The following is a 27,729-nucleotide window of genomic DNA, read 5'->3' on the forward strand; positions in this document are numbered from 1 at the left end:
AGGGCACTAATTTTCTTACAGACACGACCACGGAGCAAGATAAACAGGAGCGCCGACTTCGCTCTCTTCTGCGGGCTCTTAAAGGCCAACTGCACTCAAAATTTCGACTTCTTGAAAACCCTATTTCCGTATAGTCTGCTTAAAAAGAAAGCAACATGCAAAATACAACAGCTGAAATACGCACGTGGACGCCGCAAGCGGCCAGCAAAAATCGGCGATTTTGAAACCGAAACCGAGGAGAGCGCGGCCATTGCAGTGACGTTGCAGCCGTCCAGCGAGCGGCCGGACGGTCACCAGATCGGGAGAATGTCTGCGCGCAAGCTCTACGCGCGCACGGGGCAGCAGAGCTCGACCGGTTCTCCCGCTGCGTGGCTGGCCAGAGGAAAAAGCCACCGTAGGCTGGAACGTCACAGGCGCGTCATGGCTGTTTACGCGATCCGCCAGCAGGTGCAGAGTGGTCTGCGGCGGAGCCTTTTTAAACGCTTCTGACTGATTAACGAGGCGTTTCACGGGGCTACCACTTGTGTCTCAGCTTATTTGGGGGTACTTACTACGCATTAAAAACAAATTTGGCCGAGGTGAAATTTGAGTGCAGTTGGCCTTTAATGTCCATCACTCGCGGAGCACAATGTAGATGGCGCAGCGAATGGTCCGCCGGCTAAGCGGCCGGCGTTCCCCGTGCGCCGGCGGGCGCGTTGGCGGAACGCATTCCGTAGGCTTTTGTCGTCTGCTTCGGCGACGGTAGTTTTGGGCACGGAGTACTTTGGGCCTGCGTTGGCGCCGCTTCGCGTTCATTGCGCTCCTCCTTCGCACGGCTTTACTAACTTGTTCGACAGCACCTTCTGGGTAACCCGAACCCGAACCCGAAGGAATTCAGTGGTCGTACGGCACGGCAAAGATACGTTGAGGATTGGTTTGCATGGCGGGAAAACAAAATGTAGAGCGCACATATAGACATATGGCTGCTATACAAACACTACCTTTTGCGCAGTGCTTGCCGAAAATGTGACTCCGTTTTGTAAATTTGTGAACACCAATTCGGCTGTGTTTTAACAGGTTTTACAAAAGGCGAAAGGAGCAACTGGTTCTGATCACTAGCGATTACAAAATTCCCTCAGCTTTCTCGCCGTTCTCCAACTTACGTCCATAACAGAGTGTGCCTAGAAAACGAACCGGCACTCACACGCTCATCAGAAAATAACAGAAACGCGATAACATTACCCGCGACTGCCCGCGACGTAGCAATCTGATCAAGATCGAGGCCCTGACAGTACGGTCTTTTCACAAGCCTTCATTTCGTGATATTTGAATTCGTCTGGACCCTATATCTCTGTGGTGATGACTCGCCAAAAGAAAAGGTTTGACGAGCCGGTTGTTTTGCTGGTCAGCCGCTTAAAGAAAAAAAAATTCCCCCGCATTTCCCCGAGGGGGAGAATGTGAAAGTGCGAATGCACGGTTGTCGGCCCGCTTGCGGCGCTTGCGCTCGGCCCCCGCAGCCCACCGCCTCGCCGCCTTCTCTTCCATCTCTTCCATCGGGTTTGTAGTATCACGTGTACACCACGCAGTTATCAAGCCGCTATAACGCCGCTGAGTCGCCAACGCACGCCGCTGACGACGTAGTTTGAATGCGTTAAAGATATAAGGCGCGTCACTAACACTGATATCAGCGTCGCGTCCGTGGCTTGGTCGGTAGAGCGTCGCGCTGCGGCCGCAATGTCCTCGGATCGAAACCTGGCGCCGGATGCTGTTTCTTTTTTAAATATAGAGGAGCACTGCGGACGCCGCCGCCGCCGCCGGCGGTGGATGGTTTGGGGTCGCTTATAAAGTGCATTCGCACTTAAAAAAAAACGCCGGGAACCCTCGTAGGCCCAAATTTTCTGCCATACAAATCGCAGCATTTTATTTGGAGTCCACGGCGTTATCGACGAGATAACACGACCATAGAGCGACAGTGAACATCGGGCGGTAAGTTGCGGTATCAGTTACAATGAGGATTGCGTTTGATATTCTTGGGTGCCTTATCAAGATGACAGTGTTTTTGTATACTTATTACAACAGGGCAGCCGTCCAATTCAGTCACTGGCACAGAAATGTGTGTCTCATTGCCGTTTGCCGATGGAGACTCCGGGCGACCCTTGTAAGCGTTGTTTGTGCGCAGAAGCGGCATAAATAATGAAGCACGCGGCCGGAGAGCGGGCCAACAACAGAGGGAAATTTTTGCGCTGCATCGATTTGTCGTAAGCAGAATCACGCTAGACTGCATGTTGTGGCGTTTCATATTACTCTTGCTCATTCTTTGGTGCTTCTGAAGTCGTCGTCGTTCAGTTGCGTCTTACATCTGCTGGGTTAGTACAATATTTGTAGCGGGTCTTCATAATGTCAGAATAAACACCCCTGATAGGGAATAACCGATCGCCATGTATGCGATGGCGTGCGATTATCTGCACCGTCTATTCCGGCTGCGCACGGGTGTTTAAATTCCGCGCGTGCAGGCATTCCTCCTGCATAGTAGGACAGGCATACGACAGACGTCGTTGCGAAAGAAAAGACGCCTCTGGGGAGAGCGAAGAAGGGGATCGAGAACCATGTACAGAGGCACAGCGACGAGAGGGCAAACGAAGGAGGAAGAGAGCAAAGGGAAAGCTGGGCGGCTGGCGGCGCGTGGACATTATCGTCCCGAGCAAAAGATTTTTTCTGGGCCACAGTCGGCGCTCCTATTTATATCTTGCTCCGTGGTCACGACTCGTACGCACCCGCCGCGATGGCTCAGTGGCTAAGGCGTTGTGCTGCTGAGAACGGGGACGTGGGTTCGAGTCCCGGCCGCGGCGGCCGCTTTTCTAGTGGATACGAAGAGCCAAACCGCCCATGTATATAGAAGATTCCGGCGCATGTTAAAGATCCCCAGGTGGTCAAAATCAATCCGGAGCCCTCCACTATACGGCGCGCCTCATCGCCTTCATTTTGTCGGCGCGTTGAACCTTACAATCAATCAATCAATCAATGGGCCTCTTCGATTTACAGTCTCGGGCTCACCGCGGACTCCCCGAGAAGCAGTCCAACATTCGATTTTCCCGTGTATACCTATGGCTTCGGGGAATCCTCGGACTACCCGCGGGCAGCCCGCAGGGAGCCAGAAGTGGAAAATCGTTGAGGCCCAATGACTCGTACGCAGTAGCATTTGTGTTCCCGCGCAGTCGACTGTTTCTTCAAGACGTGGCGTTTTTTATTCGATTTCAAAAGCCGCGGAAAACGGCCGGTAACGGCCGCATGCTCGATAGGACCGTGCAATCGCGCCAGCCGAAGCCCCTAGCCGACATGAAGAACCACAAAGCAAGAAGGTTATCTTGCTCCGTGATGCAGCATAAAATGCCTTGTCATGCATGCCCGGTGGCCGCGCGGCTGCGACTTGATGCGATAACTTTTTCGTTTTGTTTTACAACTGGCAGAATGTTCTGGAAGACGATATCGATGTGAAAGAGTGGAAGGGTAGGCGGTAGCCGACCAATAGCAGCGCTCTGTAATGCCAGGAGAAGCGCGTTTTAGAACAAGGGGTACGCCATCTTGCCTGCGCCTGTTGCGCATCGGGCGCAGAGTAGCTGGCGGTGCGGTGACGGCGGCAATGGACAGGTGAGTTTTTTTCCACGCGGTATACTGTCTATTGGGGAAGTTTGGTTCGCGCTCGCGCTAAGAGGTGTTTTAATGCCATAAGTGTTGTCGTTTTCGTTTCCTTCAGTCGTTTTTCGTTGTGCCTGTGCCATCCCCGCTCCCAACCGGCTCGCTCGGACAAGCAATACCCACGAGGGCCTCACGGACTTCCTTCATGGTATGCTGCTTCACAGTCTTCACCGACGACTCTTCCAAGTGGTGAGTTCCGTGGCTGAAGGCCCGGTGCGACGTGCGGTGTGCCCACGAAACCGGCTTTTGTATCATTTTTTTCACGACGCTGAACGTTTGCGTATTTGAATTTTCCTAACCGAGCGCACATTTGCCTCGGAGCCGGACGTTTCCTGGGCCGTCGCGACGCAGGGATTACGACTGTCGCCAAAGCTTTGCGGTGCGCGTTAGGCTGTAGCTTTCGGGACAGCGGCGCAGTGGCGGTGTTGGAGCCCTTCGCCACTGCCTCTAGCGTCGGACTCGGCTCGGAAGCCCCGCTAGGTTGTGGTGATAGTCGGTCTTCCTTTCCGAACGCCGCGGTAGCCGAGGTATATGCACTTCGATAAGGCCTTCCGCTCGCACGTCCTCGGTTCGCGCGGCGTTCGGAATACAGTCGCCGCCTTCAACGAGCATCACTGAAGCACGGAACGCAGCTTTGCGGTCCGCGGCTCCAAATTGGGGTCGTGGCAAAGGCGAGTGATGGAATTGGTGTCCTCGGTTCCTTTTCAGGTTCGCGTCCGGCACCGCCTCCGCCCTCCCCTTTCCCTGACCCTTGCGTCGTCTCTTATTGCACTTGCTCCTTCCCGCAAACATGCACTACTCTTCTGGCTAGGCAGGCACACGTCTCCATCTGTCCTATCTACTGAGCTAGACGACGCGTGTTTTGTACAGAGGTGTTTTCTGGTAATAAAAGTGGTTCTGTCGCTGTTCGTCTGTTACTTTGCCTTTCAGCGTCCCTTCCCGTTCCTGCCAGGCGTAATCATGGTCCCCGCATTCGGTAAGCCGTGATTACCTTCGAAATTACTTTTCTAACGTGCTTTGCCTTTTGTTCCAGACCGCCTCCTGCCTATGCGTACCGGCCACCGCCGAGCAGGACGGGGCCGTCATCGAGACGTCCAGAATGCCGTTCGAGTCGAGCTGTACATGGCTGCGCCTGTCTTGAAATCATTAAACCCTGTTTGCAATCGGTAAGGAATGGTGATCTCCCTAAACGTAACATTTTTGACGTGATTTGCCTCTTGGTGCAGACCGCCTCCTATCTATGCGTCCTGGTTACCACCTTGGAGGACGGTGCCGTCATCGAGCCTTCACGGATGCCGTTCGAGTCGAGCTGTCCGTCGCTGCGCCTGTCTTGGAATTAAACCCTGTTCGAAACCGGAGTTCTGCCTTTGTCGTTTGTACACAGTCGATGCGGCTCGCTGGCTCTGTCGGCTCGAGCGACATCAAGTACTGTGTCGGTCTCTTGTACCTCGTTTCGAACAGTATTTTAGCAAATCTTAGTTGTCATAATGGCGCTCATTAAAGTTGGGAGAGAAAAAAAAAGAGCGAGCAAGTTCGCACTCCTAGTGAGCATAATTCCAAAAATGATTCGCTAGGAGTGCGGTTAGGGACAGCCATTGACCCCGTGTGAACGTTGCACCGTTCATGAAGCGAAGTTCTCACTCGGATACTTCGTCTTCTGGCTGGTGTGAAAGTGTTCATTCTAGGCAACGTATCCTCCCAGGATTTGGCCCCGGACGGCGAAAAAGGTAAACGGACTGTTTTGTGTAACTTGTACAGAGGAGTTCGGCGTAGCCGCCGGCAAAGTAGCATGCGGACAGAAGTCTGACCGTTCGTCACTCGTAGAGTTGGGTGTAATACTCGGCGTACTGTTTAGTTTTCTCAGTAGCTCTAACTGCACCAATTTGTGTCCAGATAAACCATGGCGTGCCATACCAGAGTGTTATCAGATGTAGCTGCTCAAAGATTAGCGATTCAGTATCGATACGTGTTGTACGTAAATGTGCAGTGAAGGGCTCGATTATGCATGGTGGCAATGCGAAAAACTGTCGCAAAGCGCCTCAGTGACGCTAAGCCCCAAGCAGATCGTCACAGAGGAGCCAAGCAGCCCTGCCAGAGTGGTGCATTACCTGTGCGAAGGATGTGAGCCTGTGGAGAACCCCGACTGAGCTTTCACCCCCAGAGGGACGTTTGCTTCAAACCCACCGGAAATAAACAGTGTGCGCGCGTTCCGGTGTTCGTAGTGATGGCGGCGTCAGTGTCTGTTGACGCTGCCATGAGTCAAAAGACTTTTGGTTATGTCTCCCGCCTACTTGCTTGGCCAGCGGGCTCCTTCATCTCGAAAGCAAGTGTGCCCTGGCAGAGAATATATTTCCTTCGTGGTCAATAAAAATGCGTAAAATGATTCACGATTGTTGTCCTCCCTTGCTCCACTCACCAAAGCGTTCAGCACTAATCAGAGGCACCGAAAGCACAGCGGCAAACAAATAATGTTCACATACGTCCATATTTTCGCTTCAAACCAGAGGAGTCCTATTCGACGATAGAAATACATGCGCTGAATTAAGTAAAGAAACAGTAATGCGATAACAGACCAAGTAAAAGAAATGAAAGAGAAAGGAAAAAGAGTAAAAAAAAATTGCTGAAAAAGTACTGAATCAGGCTTACGGCTTATGTGCGGGGCTCAATCTCTAACAAGACGACGAAATCTGCCGGCCACTGTATACCGCCATCTAACCTCCACACGTCATCGGGGCAGAGAAACGCCCCCTCACGGACAGACACCGCCATTAAATGGCTCTAATAATGTTCCCTAATGCGTGTGGAACTAAACACATGAGTAATTTGCCTGGTCAAGCTAAGGCTGAAAGCTTCAGAACTAGCGCTACTAGCCACGGGTGTACATGGGGACGAAATACGTACGTCTCAACTCAGCCCGCATGCAGTCTTTGCCTCAACGGGCGCTTTCTAACCATTCCGACGGCGCCGAAAAGGGCAAGGAAGGCGCCAAGAGGCACGATTTGCGTCGCCGTTATCAGGAAAATCTTTTGCTGATAAGGGGGGTATTTTCAAGCATTCTTTAGCAAAACTTTTCACTCGAAGGTGTAACCATGGAGTAACATTAGGCTGCGCGAAAAGGTGTAAACATTGACTCCCTTGAGGGTGTACGTGCTGACTCTCTTTCACAGGGCTATACCTACACCCTTTGAGGGAAAAGTTTCGCTAAAGAACGCTTGAAAAGACCCCCCTTATCAGCAAAAGATTTTCTTGATAACGGCGACGCAAATCGTGCCTCTTAGCGCCTTTCTTGCGCCTTTTGGTGCCTTCAGAATGGTTAGACAACGCCCGTTCAGGCCAAAGATTTTCGGGACGCTCAAAATATACGCCCCTTCACATCCACAAGCCTGCGAAGCTGTAATTTAGCCACGCATTACTGAGTTTCGCGTAATTAATTAACGGAGACAGTAATTTAGAAATCCGCGGACCTTTCAGGAAACTTGCCGTGTTTTGACCATAGTGCACAATACTTCGGCTCGAAGGGGGAGAACTTTCATGTTATCGGGCAAATCTTTTGCTGAATAAGGGGGTCTTTTCAAGCGTTCTTTAGTTAAAGTTTTCACTGGAACTGTGGAAGTATAAGCCCCGCAGAAGGGTGTCAGTCCTTGCACCCGAGAGAGAAAGAGAGAGAGAAATATGTTTATTGGAGAGGTTGGCCTAGGAAAGTCAGAATTTGCTCACTTGCGTGCAGCGTAACGTTAGACCTTTTGAGGGAAACGTTCACATCACGTGTGTAAGTTTTCTCTTCGACGTGAGTTTTCATGTGATCTTATTTATTCGTATTCAGAGATCTTAGTGAGTGAGGGTTTGTTCTAAAGCGTAGTTTCCCATCCAAATTCCCTTTTGTATTCAGATTTTTAATTTTTTCTTTTCAATTCTGTACATGCTCGCCACTGTGCTCAAGCTGGCGTAGCCAGCGAGCTCAGGAGCCTTGATAGAGGCAGCAAATATCTAGAAAACTCTTTTATTTTCGCAATTGAAGCAAGGAGTATGAGCGACATGGCGAGATGCTACGACGTCATGTTTTGGCGGCGTGAAGGATGATTGCAAGCTTGTACAGAACACGGGCAGGCTTGGACGCGCTTCGGGTTTGGAACTTCAAAGAGGTGTCCTGACTTGTCGAACAAGGCCAGCGCGCTGAAGCCATGTGAATGCAACATCTGAAAAACAAAGAAGAACAAGAAGAAAAAGCCAAAGTTACACATATGCAGCAGTCAGGAACGGAAGCAGCTGCGGGCTGGCGACCCGGTTTATTACAGCTCCATAGTAGGGAAGGGAGCAGGCCGATAAGCATCCTTAGGCACCACAGATTACACGAAATTAGTTTTATAGACTTTCAGTCATGCTTCTACGAGGTCGCGGCTTCGATTCCCGGCCGCGGCGGAGACTTTTCTGTATTTGGCGCTCTTTGCCCATGTCGGCCTTGCGCCATTAAGCTTAAACCATCATCATCATCATCATCACTTTTCTGATGGAGGCGAAAAGCAAAAACACCCGTGTGTACGAGATTTCGGCGCACGTTAGGCGCACGTTATAAAAAAATGGCAGCATCTCAACTCCGTGCATAATGGCGAGGGTGCGGAGTACGGGGACCGTGACATCCAAGTTGCACCCCGAGTGAAATCCGATTTGCGCCCCGACCGTCATTCGATTTTAGTCACTTTGCCTCCGCTTGCCGCGGAAGCTCGTTGTCTTCGTAGACGTTAGCAGCAGCGTGACGCGTCTTACGTTCGTTTCCGTCCATGGCGGGAAGAGGGTATGGGATTTTCAGAACCCGTATACATGCGCGGTGCACCGCGGCGCCATCTCGTGTTTCCGCGTAGCGCCATTTAGCGTAGTTCGATGCAGTCACTGTGTACTACAACTTGATCACAACCTGACTACACCGGTGCTTTTGCGCGCTTTCTCGTTGCTAGATTATGTTAGTGCCTGTTTTCGAGTGTTTTGGAGTGCTCTTGTACCCTTTTAGATAGTTTCCGCACAGATTTTCGCTTAATGGTGGTGTGCGCACGGATTGACGCGGACGGACATTGGGAGGTCCTAAGGTACTCCGCACCCTTACAGGCGAGGGTGTAAGCCGTTTTGCTCTCGGGTACTAACTCACGGTCGTAGCCCAATGGGTACGACGACTGACACTACCTCTGTCTGGTCTACCAAACACAGGCTTGAATCCTGCCGGTGCCTGTGTGATTTTTTGCGATTTTGAATGTTATGCGCACGGACGCGGACGGACATTGTGAGGTCCTAAGGTGCTCCGCACCTAAAAAACGCGCCTCGTCGCCTGCGTTGCGTCGGCGCGTTAAGCGATACAATCAATCAAGCTTTACAGCGCAGGGTATACAGAGCAACACTTCGCCTTCCAGCCAACCCCTCTACAATACGCTTACTCTCAACTGGCACCGTTAACACGATCCCCCATCCCCTCGAAGACCAGCGCCTTAGCCAACTTGCTTGTCTATTCACAACCCCCTAAGGTTCGTTCCTCCTGCATTAACTGACCCTCACTGCTCCACTTCGACAAGGCCACTGAATTCTCATATGGATGACTTTTGAAATGCACGCTGGCTTTCTCTCATGCTACCTTTTACGGTCCTTATGAAAAAAATTTCTTATGTCATTCGGTAAGTTGGCTTTCCGAATACGGGGTTGGTGAGCCTCACTACGTAGGAACTGGAGCGCACCAAAGGAACATCGTACCTATGCGCTCCTGGACAACGTCGAGAAGGCAGAGAGGGGGCCAGCTGGCAGGCGCCTCTGCAGCATCCCAGGAGGCTGTTGATGCAGCGACCAAGCGCCCAGCCTCGCGTGCAGGGCCTTTGCATATCGCAGTCCAAGTCTGACGCCCACGATGGAGAGCCTGTGTGTGCATGGTAACCACAGACAGGTGTTTTACGTAACCTTTGCCATTGCCGCAACAGTGCCGAAAATGGCTGTGAACCAGCCCATCTCGTCCACATCGCGTGCATCTCACAGGGAGTGAACCAGCTGCTGGCAAGGGCAGGGGGACTCACACCAATGAGCCCTCTCCATTACCAGGCATGTACGGGCTACCAGCACTACCTTCTGGGCCGAGCAGTGAAAAGTCCTCGCCTAGCGCAAGCACCTGCAGTGCTCGCGATCCGACACGTCCGCACACGGGGCTCCCCAGGCGCAGAACCTTTGCCCGAAACAGGCAGCAGACACGCCCAACTCCAAGCCCTCCAAGCGGCCCTGCGACATGTATATATAGAGCGACTTCAGATGAACCACGGTGTACCCGATTGTGACCAGCCCACGTCCCCGGGACCATCACCATACCTCGACTCCGAAGGTAACCCAAGAGAAAATTATAACTGGTCCCAGGTGCTGTATGGTTAAATTCCCATTTGGGCGCAGCTGGTCCTTGCTGGTCCCAACTGGTACCAGCTAGTTCCAGCTGGGAATTGAACCATAAAACAGTGGGAAGGTCACAGTTCTGCAGCAAGAATGAGATTTTTTCATTTAGTTGTTCTTGTCCCAAATGGAAAAAAAAAAAATTCTGGCATATAAGCATTCTACGCCCGTACAGCAGCTTCCAGTGTAAGGCCAATGGAGCTCATTCTGTGCAGTCTGCATCGAATTTATGCACTTACGTTATAACATAATTTACGTTACCTTAGCCTCTCGTTTTCTTTTTAAGATAAGGCCTGCACTACAAATATACGTGTAGCGCAGGTGTTTTGTTAAAAAAACGACAGGCTATGAATCATGCATACAAGAAGCGTTATATCGCTAGCAATAATTTCAGCAAATACCAACAAACCCACAGATACAAGCACAGGAACAGCGCTGTTAATGGCGAAAATTACATGAACATGGCAGTATTACCCCTCACGCAAAGCGGAATAATTCACCTTAAAAGGAAAATCAACCGGCTTAGGAAAGCACGTAAAAGAGCTGTTCCCAGAAACTTGAATGATAACATTTCTTTTCTTTCGCGTCAACTTAAGGACAAAATGAAAAACGCAAAGCACAACTTTTACGACGTTCGCTTGAGTAGCATGATAAAGGAATCGCCTTCTCGCTTCTGGCGCTTGATATCGCCTAAGGTGTCGACGACTGACAGTTTTGTCATCAGTAACGTTTGTACTTCTGATGCTAGTACAATCGTTAATGCTTTCAACGACCATTTCCAGTCAGTATTTACAGACGATAACAACGTAAGGCCACCGTTTGATAAATATAAAGGGATACCCCCAATTGATGACCTGCAAATTTCCGAGGCTGGAATTTTTTCTTTGCTCTTGAACTTAGATATAAGGAAATCCCCGGGTGCAGACCGAATACCAAACGCTTTCTTAAAAAGATATGCCGAGTGGTCCTCTAAATTTCTGGTTATTATATTTAATGCATCACTGTCCATGGGTAAATTGCCGGATGACTGGACGCTGTCGGTGATAAAACCACTACACAAGCAAGGTAGCAAACAGAATATTCCGAATTATCGCCCAATAGCTCTGACGAGCACTTGCTGCAAACTGCTGGAGCACGTCATTCACAAACACATTACCCTTTTCCTCGATACCCATTCAATTCTGTCTCACACCCATCATGGCTTCCGGCGCGGTTTTTCCACAATAACCCAACTTGTTGAAACTACCCATGATTTCGCTTCAGCCATAAACGAACGATCTCAAGTGGACGCAATTTTTCTGGATTTAGCGAAGGCTTTCGATAAGATCTCCCATCGAAAGTTACTCATCAAACTCACGGACCTTCTAAAAAATTCCCAGCTCTGTAATTGGGTTAGTTCTTTTGTCACGGGTCGTAAGCAATATGTATTATACCAAGAAACTACTTCAGAAGTTTTGAATGTGTGCTCTGGCGTACCACAAGGTTCAGTACTGGGCCCGTTACTATTCCTAGTCTTTATAAATGATGTTGTAGACCAATGTGACGTCAATATAAGACTGTACGCAGATGACTGTGTTATATACTCCGAAATTAAGTGCCCCTACGACCAACTAAAACTAAACACCGACCTAGGCAAAATATAGCAATGGTGCAATACGTGGCAGATGTCCGTAAATTATAATAAATGTGCTATTATGTCTGTCACTAACAAAAAACACCCTCTTCTTTTTAACTACACCGCCGATGGTAATACATTAACACGGGTCAAAGATTTCAAATACCTCGGTCTCATCATATCCGATGACCTCCATTGGGACAAACATATTGATACCATATCCAGCAAAGCAATGTCGACACTTTATTATTTAAAACGATCATTACGTAATGCTTCAAGTGACACTAAGCTCCTGGCATATAAAACCCTTATTCTTCCAATTCTGGACTATGCAAATATCATCTGGGATCCTTACACTGCTGTTAATCTTCGCAAAGTAGAAAGGGTACAAAATAAGGCAGTAAGGTTCATCTTCAACAGCTATGGAATAACATCAGTTTCTCAGTTAGTTGCCAGAGCAAGCTTAAAACAAATTTCAGCGCGAAATCGTATTTGTCGATTGCTTTTCATGTTTAAACTGGTGAAAAGGAGGCTCCACAGCAGAACATCGGACTATGTTGAGTTTTCCTCAGGGTACGCAACAAGGCAACGACATCCGTTCAGTTTAGTACCATTTAAGAACCGAAACAATGTATTTAAGTACTCCTTTATTCCTCGAACCGTAATAGACTGGAATGACCTAAACGCACACATAGTTACAGAAAATGACATTGACAGATTCCAGATTCATCTTGAAAGTTGAAATTGCTGCTGTAAAAGTGTATCACTGCTTCAATTTTGTCCTATTGGTTAGTAGATGTCTGTGCGTACATACATTCCTGAAAAAAAAACTGATATCTTGCTTCTGATCCATGTTTCTCACGTTGTGTGATAAATGCACTTTAGTTCAATCTCGAGGCTGAGCTCGAGGAATTGCTGTATTGTTTGCACGGAAGTACTGTGATGTTGTTTGGATGTTTTGTCATCCAAATGTGTACAAATGTATCTTTGTATTAACCACTCTGCTACAACCCCTTTCATTGGGGTTAGCAGTATTACTAAATAAATAAATAAATAAATCGGTATTTGTCAAGCCATGCCAGTTGTGATTTCCGTTTCTGTTTTGAGTCTCTAACGCAGCCCATCTCGTCGCTTCTATCAGAGCTCTGAGCGAACATGAGAAGCTGGTCGACATTTCAGTACAGCCCAAATGTCGAGTCTGCTGTACTGAGCTCCCTCTTGGTGTTCTGAAATAGTTGAATTGTTCTCTGTCAAGTATTCAATGCTTCGTGCATAAATGCCCTATAGCCTATCTGAAGGCTCATATACAGTAACTTTTCTGGGGCGGCCATCCCTTTAAGTGTAAGAACCACTCCTGGATAAGGCATAGCAAGCCACTGCTAAGTTCATTATTCAATGCCATATCAAACATTAAATTTAGCAAGAAACAATAATAACACAAAGACGGCGGTGTCTGACCATGCTCTTGCGGTTAGACATGTCCTGTGCAAGTCGAGCAAAATCTTGCCACATTTGGAATTCTGTCGTAAGATCTGAGGAAGGAATCATAATAAGGTTCTACCAGTTTGGTTTCAAACATTAATGAAATGACGAACTTTTTAGCGCACTCGTGCACTGCCACTGTTCAGCCGAATACAGACTGCCGGTTTAGTCTTTACAGTGTAAGAGCATGGACGGTTTTGGAATGTATAGGGCGCATAAGAATTTTGTAGTTTTCGTTAGTGACACGGGAAATGAAAATTAAGTTGGGAAGCTCCTTAGTCTACCTAAAAACAGAGCATTAGTGCAGGGATATGCTTAAATGTGGTATGCACGTTGCGAAAATGTAGATGAAAAGTTGCTGCAACGTCATCAAAAAACGTCTCATACGTTGTTCAAATGTGTACCGCACGTGGCTGGAAGGTACGCTCCAGTAGTGGAGCAACGCTGGTGAACATCAGAGACAACGTTATCCAAACATTAGAACAACACCCTTCAAACGTTGCCCCCATGTTGGAGCAATGCTAATATTATGTTGACGCAATGTTTCTGGGTAACATTGCACTAACGTATATGTACCACTACTGCAAGTTGCTCAATTTTTCTTTAGGCAGGCGTGTCTGTACATAGCCACCACGAGTTTTTTTATTGATTTTTTTGTAAATTGTTGCGACGTTGCGGCACCACATGCACTTGCGTTTTCACAGCAAGTGCCATCAAAAGCAATTAATTGCTTTTGATGGCACTTGCACATTGGAACACGGCCTCGTAAAGATACAGGAATGTCCTCTTCCGGAAGCTGCCTGGCTGCATCCTCCCTAAAATAAAAAGAAGCCTTCTGTAAACCAGTAATGCCTGTCATAAAGCCAGTAAGAGAATTAAATGTCCTGCGATATTCACGAATCCTCATTTCAATTACTTATGACTGCACCTGCACATACGTGTGTATGCCGGCACGCACAAGTGTCTTGAAAAGTATCCCTCCGTTTTTAGGAGCCTGCAGGTCTGCTTTTTAATCATTAAAATGTTGCTCGAGGCCAACTATACTGCTCAGGCAAGATGCTCCCAGCGAGGTCTGTTGAAACTCGCAGCCTGTGCGCGTAGAAATTGTAATTTCAACCTTGCCCACCATGTCCGTTATGGTTGCCGCAGGCTACAACCCTATCTTTGGAGAACTAGCTCTTGATTAGTCTCCTCATTCTGCACCTTGCAATGATGCGAGAGAGAGAGAGAGAAACAACTTTCGCTGAGCCCATTTCAGGTGACGCTCGCAGGCGTCAGACGGGGTGGAACCCTAGTCACGAGTCCCATATGAGTCCAATAGCTCCTGGCCCCTGGACGCGAGCTCTTGCTGCGTCGACAGGTCGGGGCTGGACATCAAGATCTCCCATCGCTCGGGTAGGGGGGGAAGGGGAAGGGGGAGGGAAGGTAGGGGATTCTTGAGCTCAGTACACTCCGCCAGTATGTGCGGCAGGGTGCCTTCCGTCTTTTTGCAGAACGGGCAGATGGGGTCGTGTTCTGCCGGGAACATCTTGTTCAATAAAGCTGGGTGCGCCAGTGACCCCGCTTGTGCGCGGCGCACTATTGTTTGTTGCTTGCGGTCGAGTTGCTGGTGCGGCACGGGAAGCCTGCACCTGGCGCTCCTGTACAGCGTGGTAATCTCGCGGTAGCTCGTGACTGGGTGCGGTAGCTCCGACTCGTCCTCGGCCCGGTCTGCTAGTTCGCGGGCGTAGTGGTCGGCGAGGGCGTTGCCTTCCACTGTCGAGTGTGCCGGAACCCACACGAGCTCTACGTCTCGTCCCGGTGGGCTGCGCTTTGCGAGAATTGCCATGGCCGCGTGGGAGACGATCCCCTTGCGGTAGTTGCCGTAAGCCGTCTTGGAATCAGTGACGATCGTATGCACGTCTCCGTGCGTGAGGGCGAGAGCGATGGCCATCTCTTCTGCTTGGCTGGCATCTGTCGTCCGTAGCGACGCGCTGGTCACCAGCTTGTCGATGGTCGTGACGGCGGCCACTGCTTTGCTGCTGTGCTGGGGAAGTGAGGCGTCCACGTAGAGGACCCGGGGGTCTGCTTCCAGCTGTCGGGCGAGTGCCTGTGCCCGCGCGGCACGCCTCTCGTCGTTCCTGCCGGCCTGCATATTGCGCGGCAGGGGCTTGGTCTTGAGCGCTTCCCTCCACGGCGGAGGTAGAGGGTGCTTGGGTATCTGTGGTTCGATGGGCCAACCAATCTTCCGAAGGACTGCTCGGCCGTGCTCAGTCTGGCTCAGTCGCACTCTCTGGTTGGAACGATGAGCCTCTATGAGCTCGTCTACCGTATTATGTGCCCCCATGTCCAGCAGCTTCTGCGTAGACGAGTACTGGGGCAGGCCCATAGCCGTCTTGGTGGCTTTCCTTATGATCGTGTCTAGCGTGTTCCTGTTCGCCTTTGTTAGTTGGAGGTACGGGGCCGAGTAAGTGATGCGAGACACGATGAACGCTCGGACCAGGCGGAAGGCGTCGTCGTCGTTCACAGAAACTAAGATAAAATTTAAGATATCAATCTGCCAAAATCAAGAAATTCCTCACCATCTGCTCCCCCCATTAGGGAAGGGTGAACTGTCCCAACACCAGCTACAGTAGAACGCCGCTTATACGTTCCCGGTTCATACGATTTTCCGGTTACTATGCTTTCAATTGTGAACAATAAAAACGCCCCATAGCACGATTCTTACTGGATAGTACGTTTTCCCGGATAATATGTTTGTCTCTCGCATTTTTGTTTAAGACGTATCAACGAGGTTCTAATACTGCCCCCATAGGTTGACATTTACCCCTTTCCTTTCCCAGAGCAGGATGGTTGGTCAGAGCATTTATCTCAGTTCCACTTCCCTGCTCCAATCCCACAATTTTGCCAGTATTTCTTTTTTTTTTTACATTTCATAGCAACAATCAAGGCCAGAATCAGAACTGCAATAATGTTACTGTGTAGAGTCTATTCAGCCTTTTTTTATTATTTTAATTCATGCTAAAGCAATACATTGAGCGAAAACCTCGGCGTTCAGCGCTGACGTGAGCTAAATATGGTCCAAAAAATGGCCCAAAAACGCAATCAGAATAAAAACAAAAGAAACAAAAATTACACGAGTCACCAATTTGAACCCGGGCCCAACAGAATATGAATTCAGCACACATCTCCCACACCATCCTTATTCCCAGCAAGTGTATTGCAACACTGTTAGGTAAGCCGCAGACCTTCGTTGACCTCCAACAACCAAGGTGTCATGCAAGCAATCTGCAAAAAATACTTGTAAAAAAATAACAGACACAGATGCACTGTTTCGCATCAAAAGCTTCCCGTTGTTGTGTAAAATAAATTTAAGAACGCGTACACCGTCCAGCGCAATGCAAGGCCAGGTTAAAATAAACGCAAAAACGAAAAAAAATGAAGGAAGCTCACTCTAACACGTCACACTTGAAGGTAGCGAAGCTACATGCAACCTTCATGACCATCACAATGACTCATGTCCATGGTTTCAGTCGATTTACTTCTGCGCTGCTGCAAAAACAAACGAAGTCAATTATTACTCCATCATTACTCTCCATTACTCCACCTTCCCTCCATCACTGTTGCTGTAAGTGTGAGCTTCCTTCATTTTTTTGGAAACGATAATTATTTCACATCACCTTGGAGGAGCGTACGCTATGGCGTGTCTTTCTAGTTCTGAGCAAGTCTTGCCACGATTATGGCGAATTTTTTTTTTTGCCAATCTTGGTCAATCTTTTTAAATGCGTATGCTTGGCTTCAACGTGCACAGGGGATGCTGGGTGGTCAAGGGCGAGGCACGCACACACGAGTGCTAGGAATTTTCTTGGTTTTCTTAACTGCCCGGCAATCAACGCGAGGCTTGCGCTCACGTGTGCACACTCAGCAATTTCTTGGTATTTTTACAGTGTACACAAAAAATTACGATTTGCTAAACTGTTGAAATACAAAATGGAACACACTAAATAGAAGATCGGGGTCTCGTGGATGGCAGGTATTTAGGTCATTCAGGGGCATTCAGAAATTGTTACTAAAGTACTGCATATTAAATATGCTAGAATTTTACCCACGTAGAATGAGGTTGCATAAACAGTGCATTTCGGTTCACGTTGTTGTGTTCACATTCTATTTGTTCCTGACTGTAGGTCGCTTCCAGCCACATTTAGAATTCCTTTCGTTCTAACTCTTCGATCACCTTGCAAGGTTTCCATTTCCTTGACCAGCCAATACCAGTGTGCTTCTTGTCGCGGGCCTAGATAAGCAACACACCCTTCAAAATAAAAACAAACCCTTCAAAATAAACGAAAGAAGCCACTCGTGAACCTGCTTTCCTCTTTATTGGCAGAGCACGGCAACACGCTACTACACGAAAAAGCGCCCCATCTGCACAGCACTTTTGCACCGCAAGTCACGCTTTTGTTTATACTTCACGGCATTGGTGGGGGTTGGGGTGGGCCAGTATCAAAAATATGACCGTAGGTGGTAGTTGTTGGACCAGCTGTATAGGTTCGTCAATCAGATAGCCAAACAGCGCAGACGAGACTTTTTTTTCTTGGCTGCCATGCCAGCAACCGACTTGCGCGAAACCCATTGTCAGAAGCCGCAACCACTGGCGAACAACGTGCTTCGAATCATTACAGCCAGCAGAGATATCTTTCGTCCGCACTTTTACGATAAACTTGCTTCTTGTACCCATTCGCTCGCTGGAGCCAATTTTCAGCACTGCAGTGAAGCTTCTTATTACGAATCGAGTAAATGTCTAAACATAAGCAGATGCAACATTGGCATCCATAGGACATCCACTGGACATCACAAGCTTATGCAAAATTGGACCTCCAGCAGACATTCTACTGGATTTAATAGACACGGAAAGTGTGTATTAAGAAATTGATTTCATGAAGGGTGTAGCTGTAAGAATTTAAACTCAGTCAGGGTACCTCCTGCTTGGAAAAGGTAGCTTACCCTACCACAGTGTTTACACGAACGTAACTAAGCATGTACAGACACTTAAAGCTCAAAGGTATCAAAAAGACACGAGTGATAGGGTAAATCGTCCTTGATTATGTGACCGCTTGCTTGTTTCAGGATCAAAATATTTTTATAACATTGGTAGTTCAGCTCTTTCGATGAATGGCCAAAAGCAGCAAAGTTTAACAATCGTGGGTAGTCAAAATTATTGTTGCTTTAGGTAGCAGTGAACTTTGCAGTGTACAAGAAATGCTGGTTTGAGAAGTTACCGCAGCGAGGAGGGAATAAATTGACGGCGTTTTCATTGCGGCGAAGCTTCAGTGCTGCTTTTACCCCCTTTTTTTTAGTCGCGCGAGATCGGTGTATCACAGGCGAAACATGTACTCACACAAAACAACTATTCCACAAGATGTTGCTGCAGGTGTAATTTCAAGAAAACATAAGCGTCACTTTTCTTACAGCAATGTCACTTCCAAAACAGCTTCAGCACCTCTTATATTCAACCACTGTAGTATAGTTTTATTTACACAGAGAACTCCCAGCAGAGTGAGATTAAAAACGTTTCTCTTCAGAACAAAAATGTGGCCTTCAGTAAACGTAAGCGATATTCAGACGCCAAATGCGAGAATTCAGGCTCTGTCGAGGAGATAAAAAGGAAAGTGTGAGCCACATACTACGCGACTCACAAGTTCTCGTCAGAATTTAAAACATGCGAGACTTCAATGCAAAAAAAAAAAAAAAATACTGCACTCAAACTCTCAAATTTCAGCCAGTCGCAGTTTGCGCCACCGATACGTAATGCCATAGACAGGTACATTATATATATATTAAAACACATTTAAACGAGCTCGCAGGAACGCGCATTTAAGTGGCTCGCCCAAATTCTGCGGCACGTGTCACAAAAAGGGGGGCGGTCGCTTCACCTCTTACGCGTTCTTATGCCACAGGTGAGAGCATTGCTCCAGGATTAATGAAACGCTCGGCAGTCGAGAAAAAAAAAAAGGTGAAGAAAAAAAAAAAACCAAGCGCGTTCGAAGTGTTGTGTGACTTAGAATGGGCAATGCTGGCAGTCTCAAACAATGGTCAGGCATGCTCCGTGTGACGTGGCTCGCCACGTCAACAAACTATTTCAAAAAATGGCGCTACTATACAAAATGTACAAAAAACGGGTGTGTGATGAACAACAACTGCGGCAGCCCGCGCCGCGTCCATTGCGACAAGTAGAACGAAGTCTGCCCGCTCTTTCTTTTCTTTTTTTTTTTCTTAAAAATAGCTTCCAACGGCTATTCGCCCGTGCATCCCCTTCGCAAATACACCCCTCTCCCTCCCTCCCGCATCCGTCCCCTTATGGCGACTTCATTCCCGCTTACAAACTACCCCTGACAACTCACAGGGTTAGGTGACGAACAACTGCACACTGTTCAATGGTTCATAGTGTCTTTCATCATCTTCTTCTTCTTCTTCACAGAGGCACATGTAGTTATAAATAGAACGGTGCTTGCCGACGACAACGCGTGCAGACGACGGCACGGTGGGCAGACGGGGGGCGCACGCCGCCGCACAGCACCAAAGGAGACCCTGCATCCGAACCGAAATTTTTTGTCGTTTCTTAAAAAGTTTTCGTCTATGTCCCTGTGCATTTGGTCGTTCAGTCCTTTCGTACATCTTGACTCGAAGAAGGAGAGGGGGGCAGCCCCTCTCGCGCGCTCTAGGAAACCATCTCTTCTCTTCTCGCAACTTATAAATAAGTGAAAAGAAAGTCTTTCTTTTTTTCTCTTTCGTCAGCAGGCACACGGAGACGACGACACAAACGTACACGCACGCACACGCACACACACATATCGGTTGACGCTCGTTCCGACACACACACGCGCGCAGAGTCCTGTAGTCGTAGAACGGCTGTCTCTGTCGTGACGAGCAGCTCCGCCTTCCACACTTTTCTTCGTTGCATAGTGCAGGCGTCGGTCCGTCTATCAACACATCGAAGTCTGTTCACCTTCGAGGGTGCATGCCACGTTTAGGAGCTTGTGAGAGAGGTGCAGCTTTCGGCAGTGAAGGTCGCCTTCCAGGCCCATGAGAACCTGAAGAAAAACGCACAGGGAACGCGTGAGTAAGAGAATGGCAGCTGTGACTTCCTTCGCTGCTGTTATGTTCGTAGTAATAACCCGTGTCTGTTTCTACGTGTTTCTTCTGGTCCACGTTGTGTAGCGCCTCAATCTCCAATATAATAACCTCATCACGAGCATACTTGGAAAGAACCAAATTCATCGTTGTGTTTTGGTTTTAAAATTCAGTGATTCCATCTGCAGATTTATGCGTATGTCCAAGAAATGATTTCGCCAGTTCCAAGCAAAGCAAAGCACAGCAACTGTAGACGTTCCTGGGACATTCAAGCAACAGCCAACTGCCAAATTGAAGAAGAGAACATCAACTAAATGTCTAAACATAAGCCGATGCAACACTGACATCCATAGGGCATCCAGTGGACATCACAAGCTTACGCAAAATTGCCGACCTCCAGCAGACATTCCCTGGACATTTAATGGACATCCACTGGACACAAACGTTTCTAGATGTATTCTAGATTTATACAAAAGGTATTTTCTTGAGGATGGAACAAATAAATTGTTGGGGTCCAAAATAAGTACATAAAAACTAGAAAGGTGGATGCGAAAAAAAAAACAAGTGGAATAGTGCCATAATATGTTAGACTTTGGTACCAGAGGTCACATACCTGCACAACAAAACGAGTTTTACCCATAATCTATTTTCCACAGCACCACCTATGATACACACACACTTAAAAAGGCACCCAAAATGAAGCCCCTACGGGTTCAGGGGAAAAAAGTTTAATTCCTTAAACAAGACTGTATAGTAATCAGGCTAATGGAGAATAGTACTCGGCACATAAAAATTAAACGGAACTATTATTCCTAAATAAATGGTAATAAGACACCATTCATAGAAAGTTATCGATGAATGTAGACTGTCGCACGAGACAATTCAGGGAAGAAAAGTCTGGGCTAAGGCTTTTCCTTGGAAAGCGCTGGTTAGCTGGCACACTTTCTTGTGCAAATTTCTTCTATCAATATACGTGAAAAAAAAAAAACAAGAAAACAGGAAGAGTTCTCACCTGCTCTCTGTACTTGGCTGCATACACGTACAGTTCTTTCACTGCACCTGAAGGCTCGAATTCGGAGGAATGTGCCTGGAAAGAGAAGGGCAAGGAAACACCTCTTTATGCAACGATGACAAGAAAAGCACCACTTGCAGTGGCGGCCACAGAAAGCGTACATGGGGTGGCACGCTCAAATGCAACGGTTACGCAAAGCCCAAATGCATCCGATAGATGCCGAAAGTGGAGGGTGGTAGATGCTCCTCAACGATAGGCCGCGATAGAAAAAAGGACTATACAAAGTTTTCAAGCACTGTCGGAACTGCGGCCACACAGTGGTTGCTTGTTTGACGCAACTTCGCAGCAAACGTGTCGTGACCTCTGAGTAGACGTGAAATCTGCTTGAAAAAATGCGTCTCATACACATCAAGAATATGCAGTTGTGTCGGACATGTTTGTGGTATAGGAAAATCAACCAGGGGCGAAAGAGCAGCAAGGGATGGCAATGCAACAAGCAGAGTTTTCCCCAAGGACACACCGACATCGAAATTGAAATTTCTGAAGTGCAATGCCCGCTTCCCTAACTGTTCCTGAATGCCAGAGATCTGCAATGTCAAATCAGCTAAAAAATTTACCTGCATCAATAAGTGCCCTTGTCATCCCAAGGCAATGTGGAGGTGATCCTCCGTGCTTTCTGAGAGGTGATCCTCGATGCTCAATCAGAAGAGCAATGTATTTTCAAAGCCGACGACGGTTATGAACTGCTTTGAACAACCACACTTTTCATGCGAACGCCGGCTCCTACAGAGTAGATCAGCAGTACCAGCGGCTGATAGGAACGCAGCGTGATGAATGTCACTAATTCAGGCTAGAATAACTCATACAAAGGTAATCGGTTTCTTTTTTTTTTTTAGGGGCACAAAGCTTTCGTAGTATTATAAACTACAAGTGCCGAAACTTTTACAAATAGCGTTTAAAGAAGTTCCCGTCCTGGTGTAGTTGACGGCAAATGGCAAACCTACTCCACAAACCTCCTCGACTCCGCGTCTGCTTTTTATTTAAATGCACCGTTTTATTTTGTACAAAACCAGTTTTTGGTGACTAACTTTCTTGTTCGCCTTGTAATGTAGACGACGAACCAGGCAATGAGTTTTTTTGTCAAAAAATACAATTTGCGCAGCCACAGGCCCGTTTCAATCCTACACAATCATCGAAGCGCACGCACCGCCTCGGTGTTTGCGTTGACAGTAGCGTTAGTTTCCCCTCTAGTTGCCATACTAACCTGATTCTAACGCGCACCCGATTTTCCTGGCAGAAAAAAAAAGCAGAAAAAATTTGCACCGCCAATTGTAACGCGCGAAACTTTGTGACCCAGACAAACGAATGCAAGAGAAACAGGCGATTTATTTCCCGAAGTAATCTCACTCATCTCACTTCTCGTCTCTCTCCGCTGCCCACAACATTTCGTCCTCGGTCCCGTCAAGCGTGTTCGCGATGCCACACTTCTGAACGAACGTTTAATCATGGTTGATAAGATCGTGGCCTACGCCTCGCACGCCCATCCCACGAGCTTCTCCAGAGGCGCACGCTTCAGCCGTCTGCTCGTTTTGAACGTGTGAGAGTCGCTGCTGCTATTGCTGTTATCAAGCGTATAGGTGGAACGATTTGACGATTTGGATGAATGCCGATAGAAAAGCCTGGGCACTTATGCTTCCTGCGTCCGAAAAATCGTTGCTAAAAGCTTTGGCGCCACCTCGAGACGGCGATGGTAATGAGTGGGATGAAATTTCCACTGTTTCGGCAGTTTCGGTTTCGTATTTGATTCTAATGCGCCTGCGATTTTTCAGCCTATTTTTCCAGAAAAAAAGTGCCTGTTAGAATCGGGTAAGTACGGTGTTACTGTATGAAACTCTATGCGTTCTCTATGCTCTATGAAACTCTATTCCGTCTAAGAGGACGGAATGCGGCGGGGACTCACTAGGGACAGCGCCTGCATGGCGGCGCACATCTCCTGGTCGGTGACCTTGGGCTGCAGCGCAATGCCCTGGTAGAAGTCGAGCACCTTGCGGCGGTAGCGGGGGATGTCGCGGGCGAAGAGCAGCTTGTTGGAGGGCGAGTCCTTGCCCAGCCGGTGCTCCGAGGTGGAGCAGGCGTCCATCAGCGTCTGGGCGATCACCGACAGGCACGAGTCCACGATGGGCGTCTTCTGCACGTCCAGGATGAAGTCCGGGTTCTTGATGAAGTTCACCCAGAAGCGCAGGGGCAGGCTGCGTGCGAGGAACGAAATTCAAGGGCCGTCAGCTCCTTCTCTCCGCGGAGGGATCGCCAGAAATGAGAAACACCATGACAAGTGATTTAAAACGCACGTGCAACCAGAGTTCTTCAACACCATCAAACCACACGATAACGAAATCCTGCAAGTAAGAAATTCCCGCGGCAACGAAATATTTTCAGATCCCCGGCGAACGTCTACAAAAATTCATGCATTTCGTATTTCGCAGAAATTAAATGTTTTTGGGAATGCGATCCCACGTTAAGAAAATTCGCTGCAAGTCTGATTGGCATTTTATCTACCCATTTGAGGCTGACAGTGTCCAAAAAGTGCTCGAAGGCATTCTTTTCAGACTCAAAGTGCGTAAACTTCTGCCACAGCGCGCTTGCATTGCCACCGCCATATTTGTCTACATAAAAAAGTGCGCAACAGGCAGCCATGGAGACAGCCTCGCAGCAACACCACCAGGGGGCAACACATGGTGACTCATGGGACGTCTTTGGCTTGGGCTACAGTAGCCAACTATTGCTGAACAGCGGCGGTAATCAGCACGTCTGCTTTCAATGAAAACTGGAAGTTTTTGTCACTACAAGGTAAGGCAGCCATCATTGCCCAACTCAGTGGCCCAAGTGGAAGAAGAGAGGATAGCACCAGCGAGTTTTGAAGCACCTGCAGCTCGCTTGACCACTGTGAGAAGCAAGGGTGCCACAATTTAGCGGCCACGTGCGCAAAGCAAAACAGTGACGGCTGCGGCCTTTCTGGATGTCAACCGACCGGTGCTCAGTTAGTTTAGCAGACAGCATTCGAACAACGAGGTGCCACTGTCTGGCAAAGTTTGTCAACAGAATAAGCTGGACTTCGCTTGCATGCTCGTTGGATATACTCAGTGCCGAGGACCAGGCAGAAAAACGTACAGAAAAGGCAAACCCACGAGATGTTCTGGATGCGTTTGACACGATTCAATCGTTCTTGGGCACGCATGACTTGGCAATGAAACACTTCTCATAGTGTGAGAGCTGAGATGTGAAGTTATCGCAAGGTAAAGCTCGCAAAGTGATAGAACCGACTTTCGGAAATAAATTTTAGGTTTGCGGGCGATTTTTCTGTCGCTAGTGTTCCATTCTTGTGGCAACGAAGTTCCCGCAGAAGCGAATTTTTTGGCTTTCCCCGGCAGTTTCGTTATTGCACGGTTTGACTGAACACACTTCAAAATCCGAGCCACACAAGCATCGATGCTTTGTTGAAGCTGAAAGGCAAGTGTATTGGTGCTGCACCTAGCAGACAAAAAATTGAACTCTGCTAAATGTGTAATTGGTAACACAACTTGACAAAATAAAGCTTGCTTTTTCAAATTAAGAAACACGGACTTAGGTAATGTTTACTTATGTTTCCCCAGTTTGTCTTTTGTTACTTCCAGCAGCAGCCACAAGAACTTCAGAACTACTTCAACTTTCTGTCAAGATGGCAGGATATAGTCAACTTGCTCCGTGCTTGCCACTGTTTTCCTCCAGCACAGGGGACACACTGCATACCGGTTTTTAATACATAGGGCCTGCAGGCAGTTTCGAAACTGGTGTATATCGAGTAACTCTGCACGCAAGGTTCCAAAGGCCCTCTTCCTGCTGCCCTACACAGAAGGGGAAAAGTTGTTGCCCCTCACCAATTACTTTTCCAGGCATGCGGCACTTCGGGGTCGATGATGCCGTATCGATGTGCGGCCTCGTCAAGGAGATCAAAAAGCCACTTGATCGCTGGCGGCAGGGCTTCGTTGACGGTCAAGATCGTCCTCAAAAAGTCCTCGACGAATTTTTCCACAGTGCCCTGTGAGAAAGAGGAACAGCAAAAAGCGCAACCTAGCAGTTAGGACTTGTGCAACTTGGAATGCAGTGAATGAAATAAGTGATCGTGGAAAGCATGAGATCACACATACCGCGTCTTTGGTACAAGGAAAGAACCACTGTGCTGCAGCAGTCCGAAATGAATTATTAACAATGCGCGGGTGAGCAAAAGGACCAAACTCGAAGCAAACCGTTATTTCAGCCAAAAAATTCTTAAAACTGTTTCGCTGTCAGTTTTAGTGCCTACTTTTGCCACAAAGGTACTATAGCTGAAGCATTTAAATTAGACATATGACACTAACTAACCCAGTAAATTAAAGGAGGCTGCAATTACTCGTTTCGACGGTGTGTTGAAAGTCGAGTCGAGCCTGGAAACATAGACTTATAAGTGCATTTAAAGATAGCTAGAAATTAATTTCTCAAATAACCCAGTAAATTATAAGCGGGCTGCATTATAGTTTTAACGAGACGTGGATAGCGTTGTTGAACATGGAAATATTGACTTGGATAGGTACTGAAAAAAAATTCGATATAAATTTCTTACTCAGTATGCCAACTATACAATGTACAAAAGCATCTTCCAAGGGCTGTTTACACCGTTCACTACAGTTACGCAATCATCGAAAATATACGAGTAGGATATGAACAGGTTCAGATTACTACCACAAGGACCTTCTTCAAAGAAAATAAATGTGTGTTTTGGAGGCGTTTGTTACCACTTTTGAGCATGCCATAACCCCCCCCCCCTTCTTTTTTTACCACCCTATCAGTCTTACCTAAAGGCCATTCCTATAATTAGGTACCTCCTACGAAGATATACACTGATAACTCTCATTTATAAACTTGCAGTTTTTATCTCAAGAGATGCCAACAGTTTAGCTGGCACAGAAGCCAAAATGATGGTAATTAGTGCTTGAGTAAGCCTGTGTATACAAGCCGAAGTGTGATTAAAAAATCAGAACTGCAAAAAATAAAAGCATTTCAACCTTGCACACAAACTTAGAAACAAAATAGAATGCAAGCAGGCATTTAGCACTAAAAACAATCACCCCTAGCAGCCCTAGCAAGGTACTATTTTCTATGGGGGAGTGGAGACTTTTCAACCCTGGACACAAACTCGGAAGCAAAAAAGAATGTTGGGGGGCATTCGACACTGAAAGAAAATTCCCCTGAAATCCCTAGCTAGGTACCATTTCTACAGGTGAGCGATTCTAACGAAAGCGTCTCGCTTGCCTTGGTGGAGAGCAGCCTGGTGAGGAAGATCTCCGGGATGGCCTTGTGGTAGATGTCCTTTGGCTGGCCGATGGTCTCGTCCTCTGGCTTGACTAGGTGCCAGTACTTGATGCCGTGCTCAAGCTCGCAGTGCGACGACACTATGGGAGACATGGAGTTCAGCGAGACATTGCCTGAAACATGAGTACCGCGTTCGCTCAGGACAGGAAAAGAGAGGGTGAGAGGAAGAGAGAGAGAGAGAGACGGCAAGGCACTACAATGGCCACAAATAGAACAAGACATTAAGCAGAGCTACAGTGATCAGAAAATGCTGATGTATGCACGTGCAACACACTCAAATACTGAGGACCACAAGATGCATTCATCTTAAAATGGGCAAACTGATATCATTAGTGCTTAAACAAACAAGAGTGAGCTAAATAAGCAATAACAGAATGGGTTCATAGCTAAGGCTGATTTTGACTTGTCAGTTTTGCTTTATTCAGTGTACTGTATTCGATCTAAGCTCAGGCCTTCATGGTAATTGGGGAAAAAATGGATGAGGGCATCCGCAAGTACTACATGTCTAAGACTGTACTTTAAAGGTGAGAAATAAAGAAACAAACGCAATGCAACCTTGTATTAAGTCCTCCCCCATAAAGTGCTACAAGGAGCTGCTTTCCTAACAGACTCCAAATCTTTATGCTGCATCTGGCTTTTCCTCGAGTGAGCAGGCACGGAAAGAAGACATTTCAAAACCATGCTTACAGTTGGAGCTGAAGCTGTCATTCTGCTTCATGACTAGACTCATGACAGCAGAGTCCTTAACGTTGTAGTGCCGCAGGGTGTTGATCTGCCTCCAGCCATTTACAGTCTTCGTTGTCATGTCCTCATCGGCTAGGATGAGGTGGCCGCTCCGGCCATTCCGCCATTCTGCATGGGCAACAGGTCACAGATCAGCAGAAGCTACGTTTCAAGAATTATATAACAACCTTAATTGGCATAACATTGATAGGTGTAACATTAAGGGACAAGAAGAGAGCGGAGTTGGTCAGGGAACAAACGCGTGTTAAGGGCATATTAGTAGAAATTAAGAAGAAGAAATGGGCATGGGCAGGGCATGTAA

The 27,729-nt window shown here is 47.7% G+C and overlaps 2 protein-coding genes across 3 annotated transcripts in view; one reads left to right on the forward strand and one right to left on the reverse strand.

Moving 5' to 3' along the window:
- Positions 1-3,475: 3,475 nt before the first annotated feature.
- LOC144153869 (uncharacterized) lies at positions 3,476-5,033 on the forward strand. 2 transcript variants are annotated; one of them, XM_077685601.1, is made up of 6 exons: positions 3,476-3,627; positions 3,734-3,864; positions 4,384-4,486; positions 4,606-4,651; positions 4,709-4,841; positions 4,902-5,033. In XM_077685601.1, the coding sequence occupies exons 2-6, from the start codon at positions 3,826-3,828 to the stop codon at positions 5,013-5,015; spliced, it is 435 nt and encodes a 144-aa protein (XP_077541727.1). In that variant the 5' UTR covers positions 3,476-3,627; positions 3,734-3,825; the 3' UTR covers positions 5,016-5,033. The 2 variants fall into 2 exon arrangements, with proteins under 2 accessions (XP_077541727.1, XP_077541726.1); XM_077685600.1 differs by lacking the exon at positions 4,384-4,486 and having other exon boundaries at positions 3,477-3,627.
- A 12,483-nt stretch (positions 5,034-17,516) lies between these two features.
- Plexb (plexin B) overlaps positions 17,517-27,729 on the reverse strand; it is a gene marked incomplete in the record, with an annotated part of 139,820 nt that continues 129,607 nt past the window's right edge. Inside the window, 6 exon segments of the mRNA XM_077683653.1 lie at positions 17,517-20,247; positions 21,300-21,374; positions 23,260-23,548; positions 25,214-25,374; positions 26,625-26,797; positions 27,372-27,536. Of these exon segments, the coding sequence (XP_077539779.1) occupies positions 20,140-20,247; positions 21,300-21,374; positions 23,260-23,548; positions 25,214-25,374; positions 26,625-26,797; positions 27,372-27,536 (971 nt within the window).

The sequence above is a fragment of the Haemaphysalis longicornis genome, unplaced genomic scaffold (assembly GCF_048455015.1).
Source record: "Haemaphysalis longicornis isolate Haplotype H1 unplaced genomic scaffold, Haemaphysalis longicornis Haplotype H1 scaffold_9, whole genome shotgun sequence".
NCBI classification, from domain to species: domain Eukaryota; kingdom Metazoa; phylum Arthropoda; class Arachnida; order Ixodida; family Ixodidae; genus Haemaphysalis; species Haemaphysalis longicornis.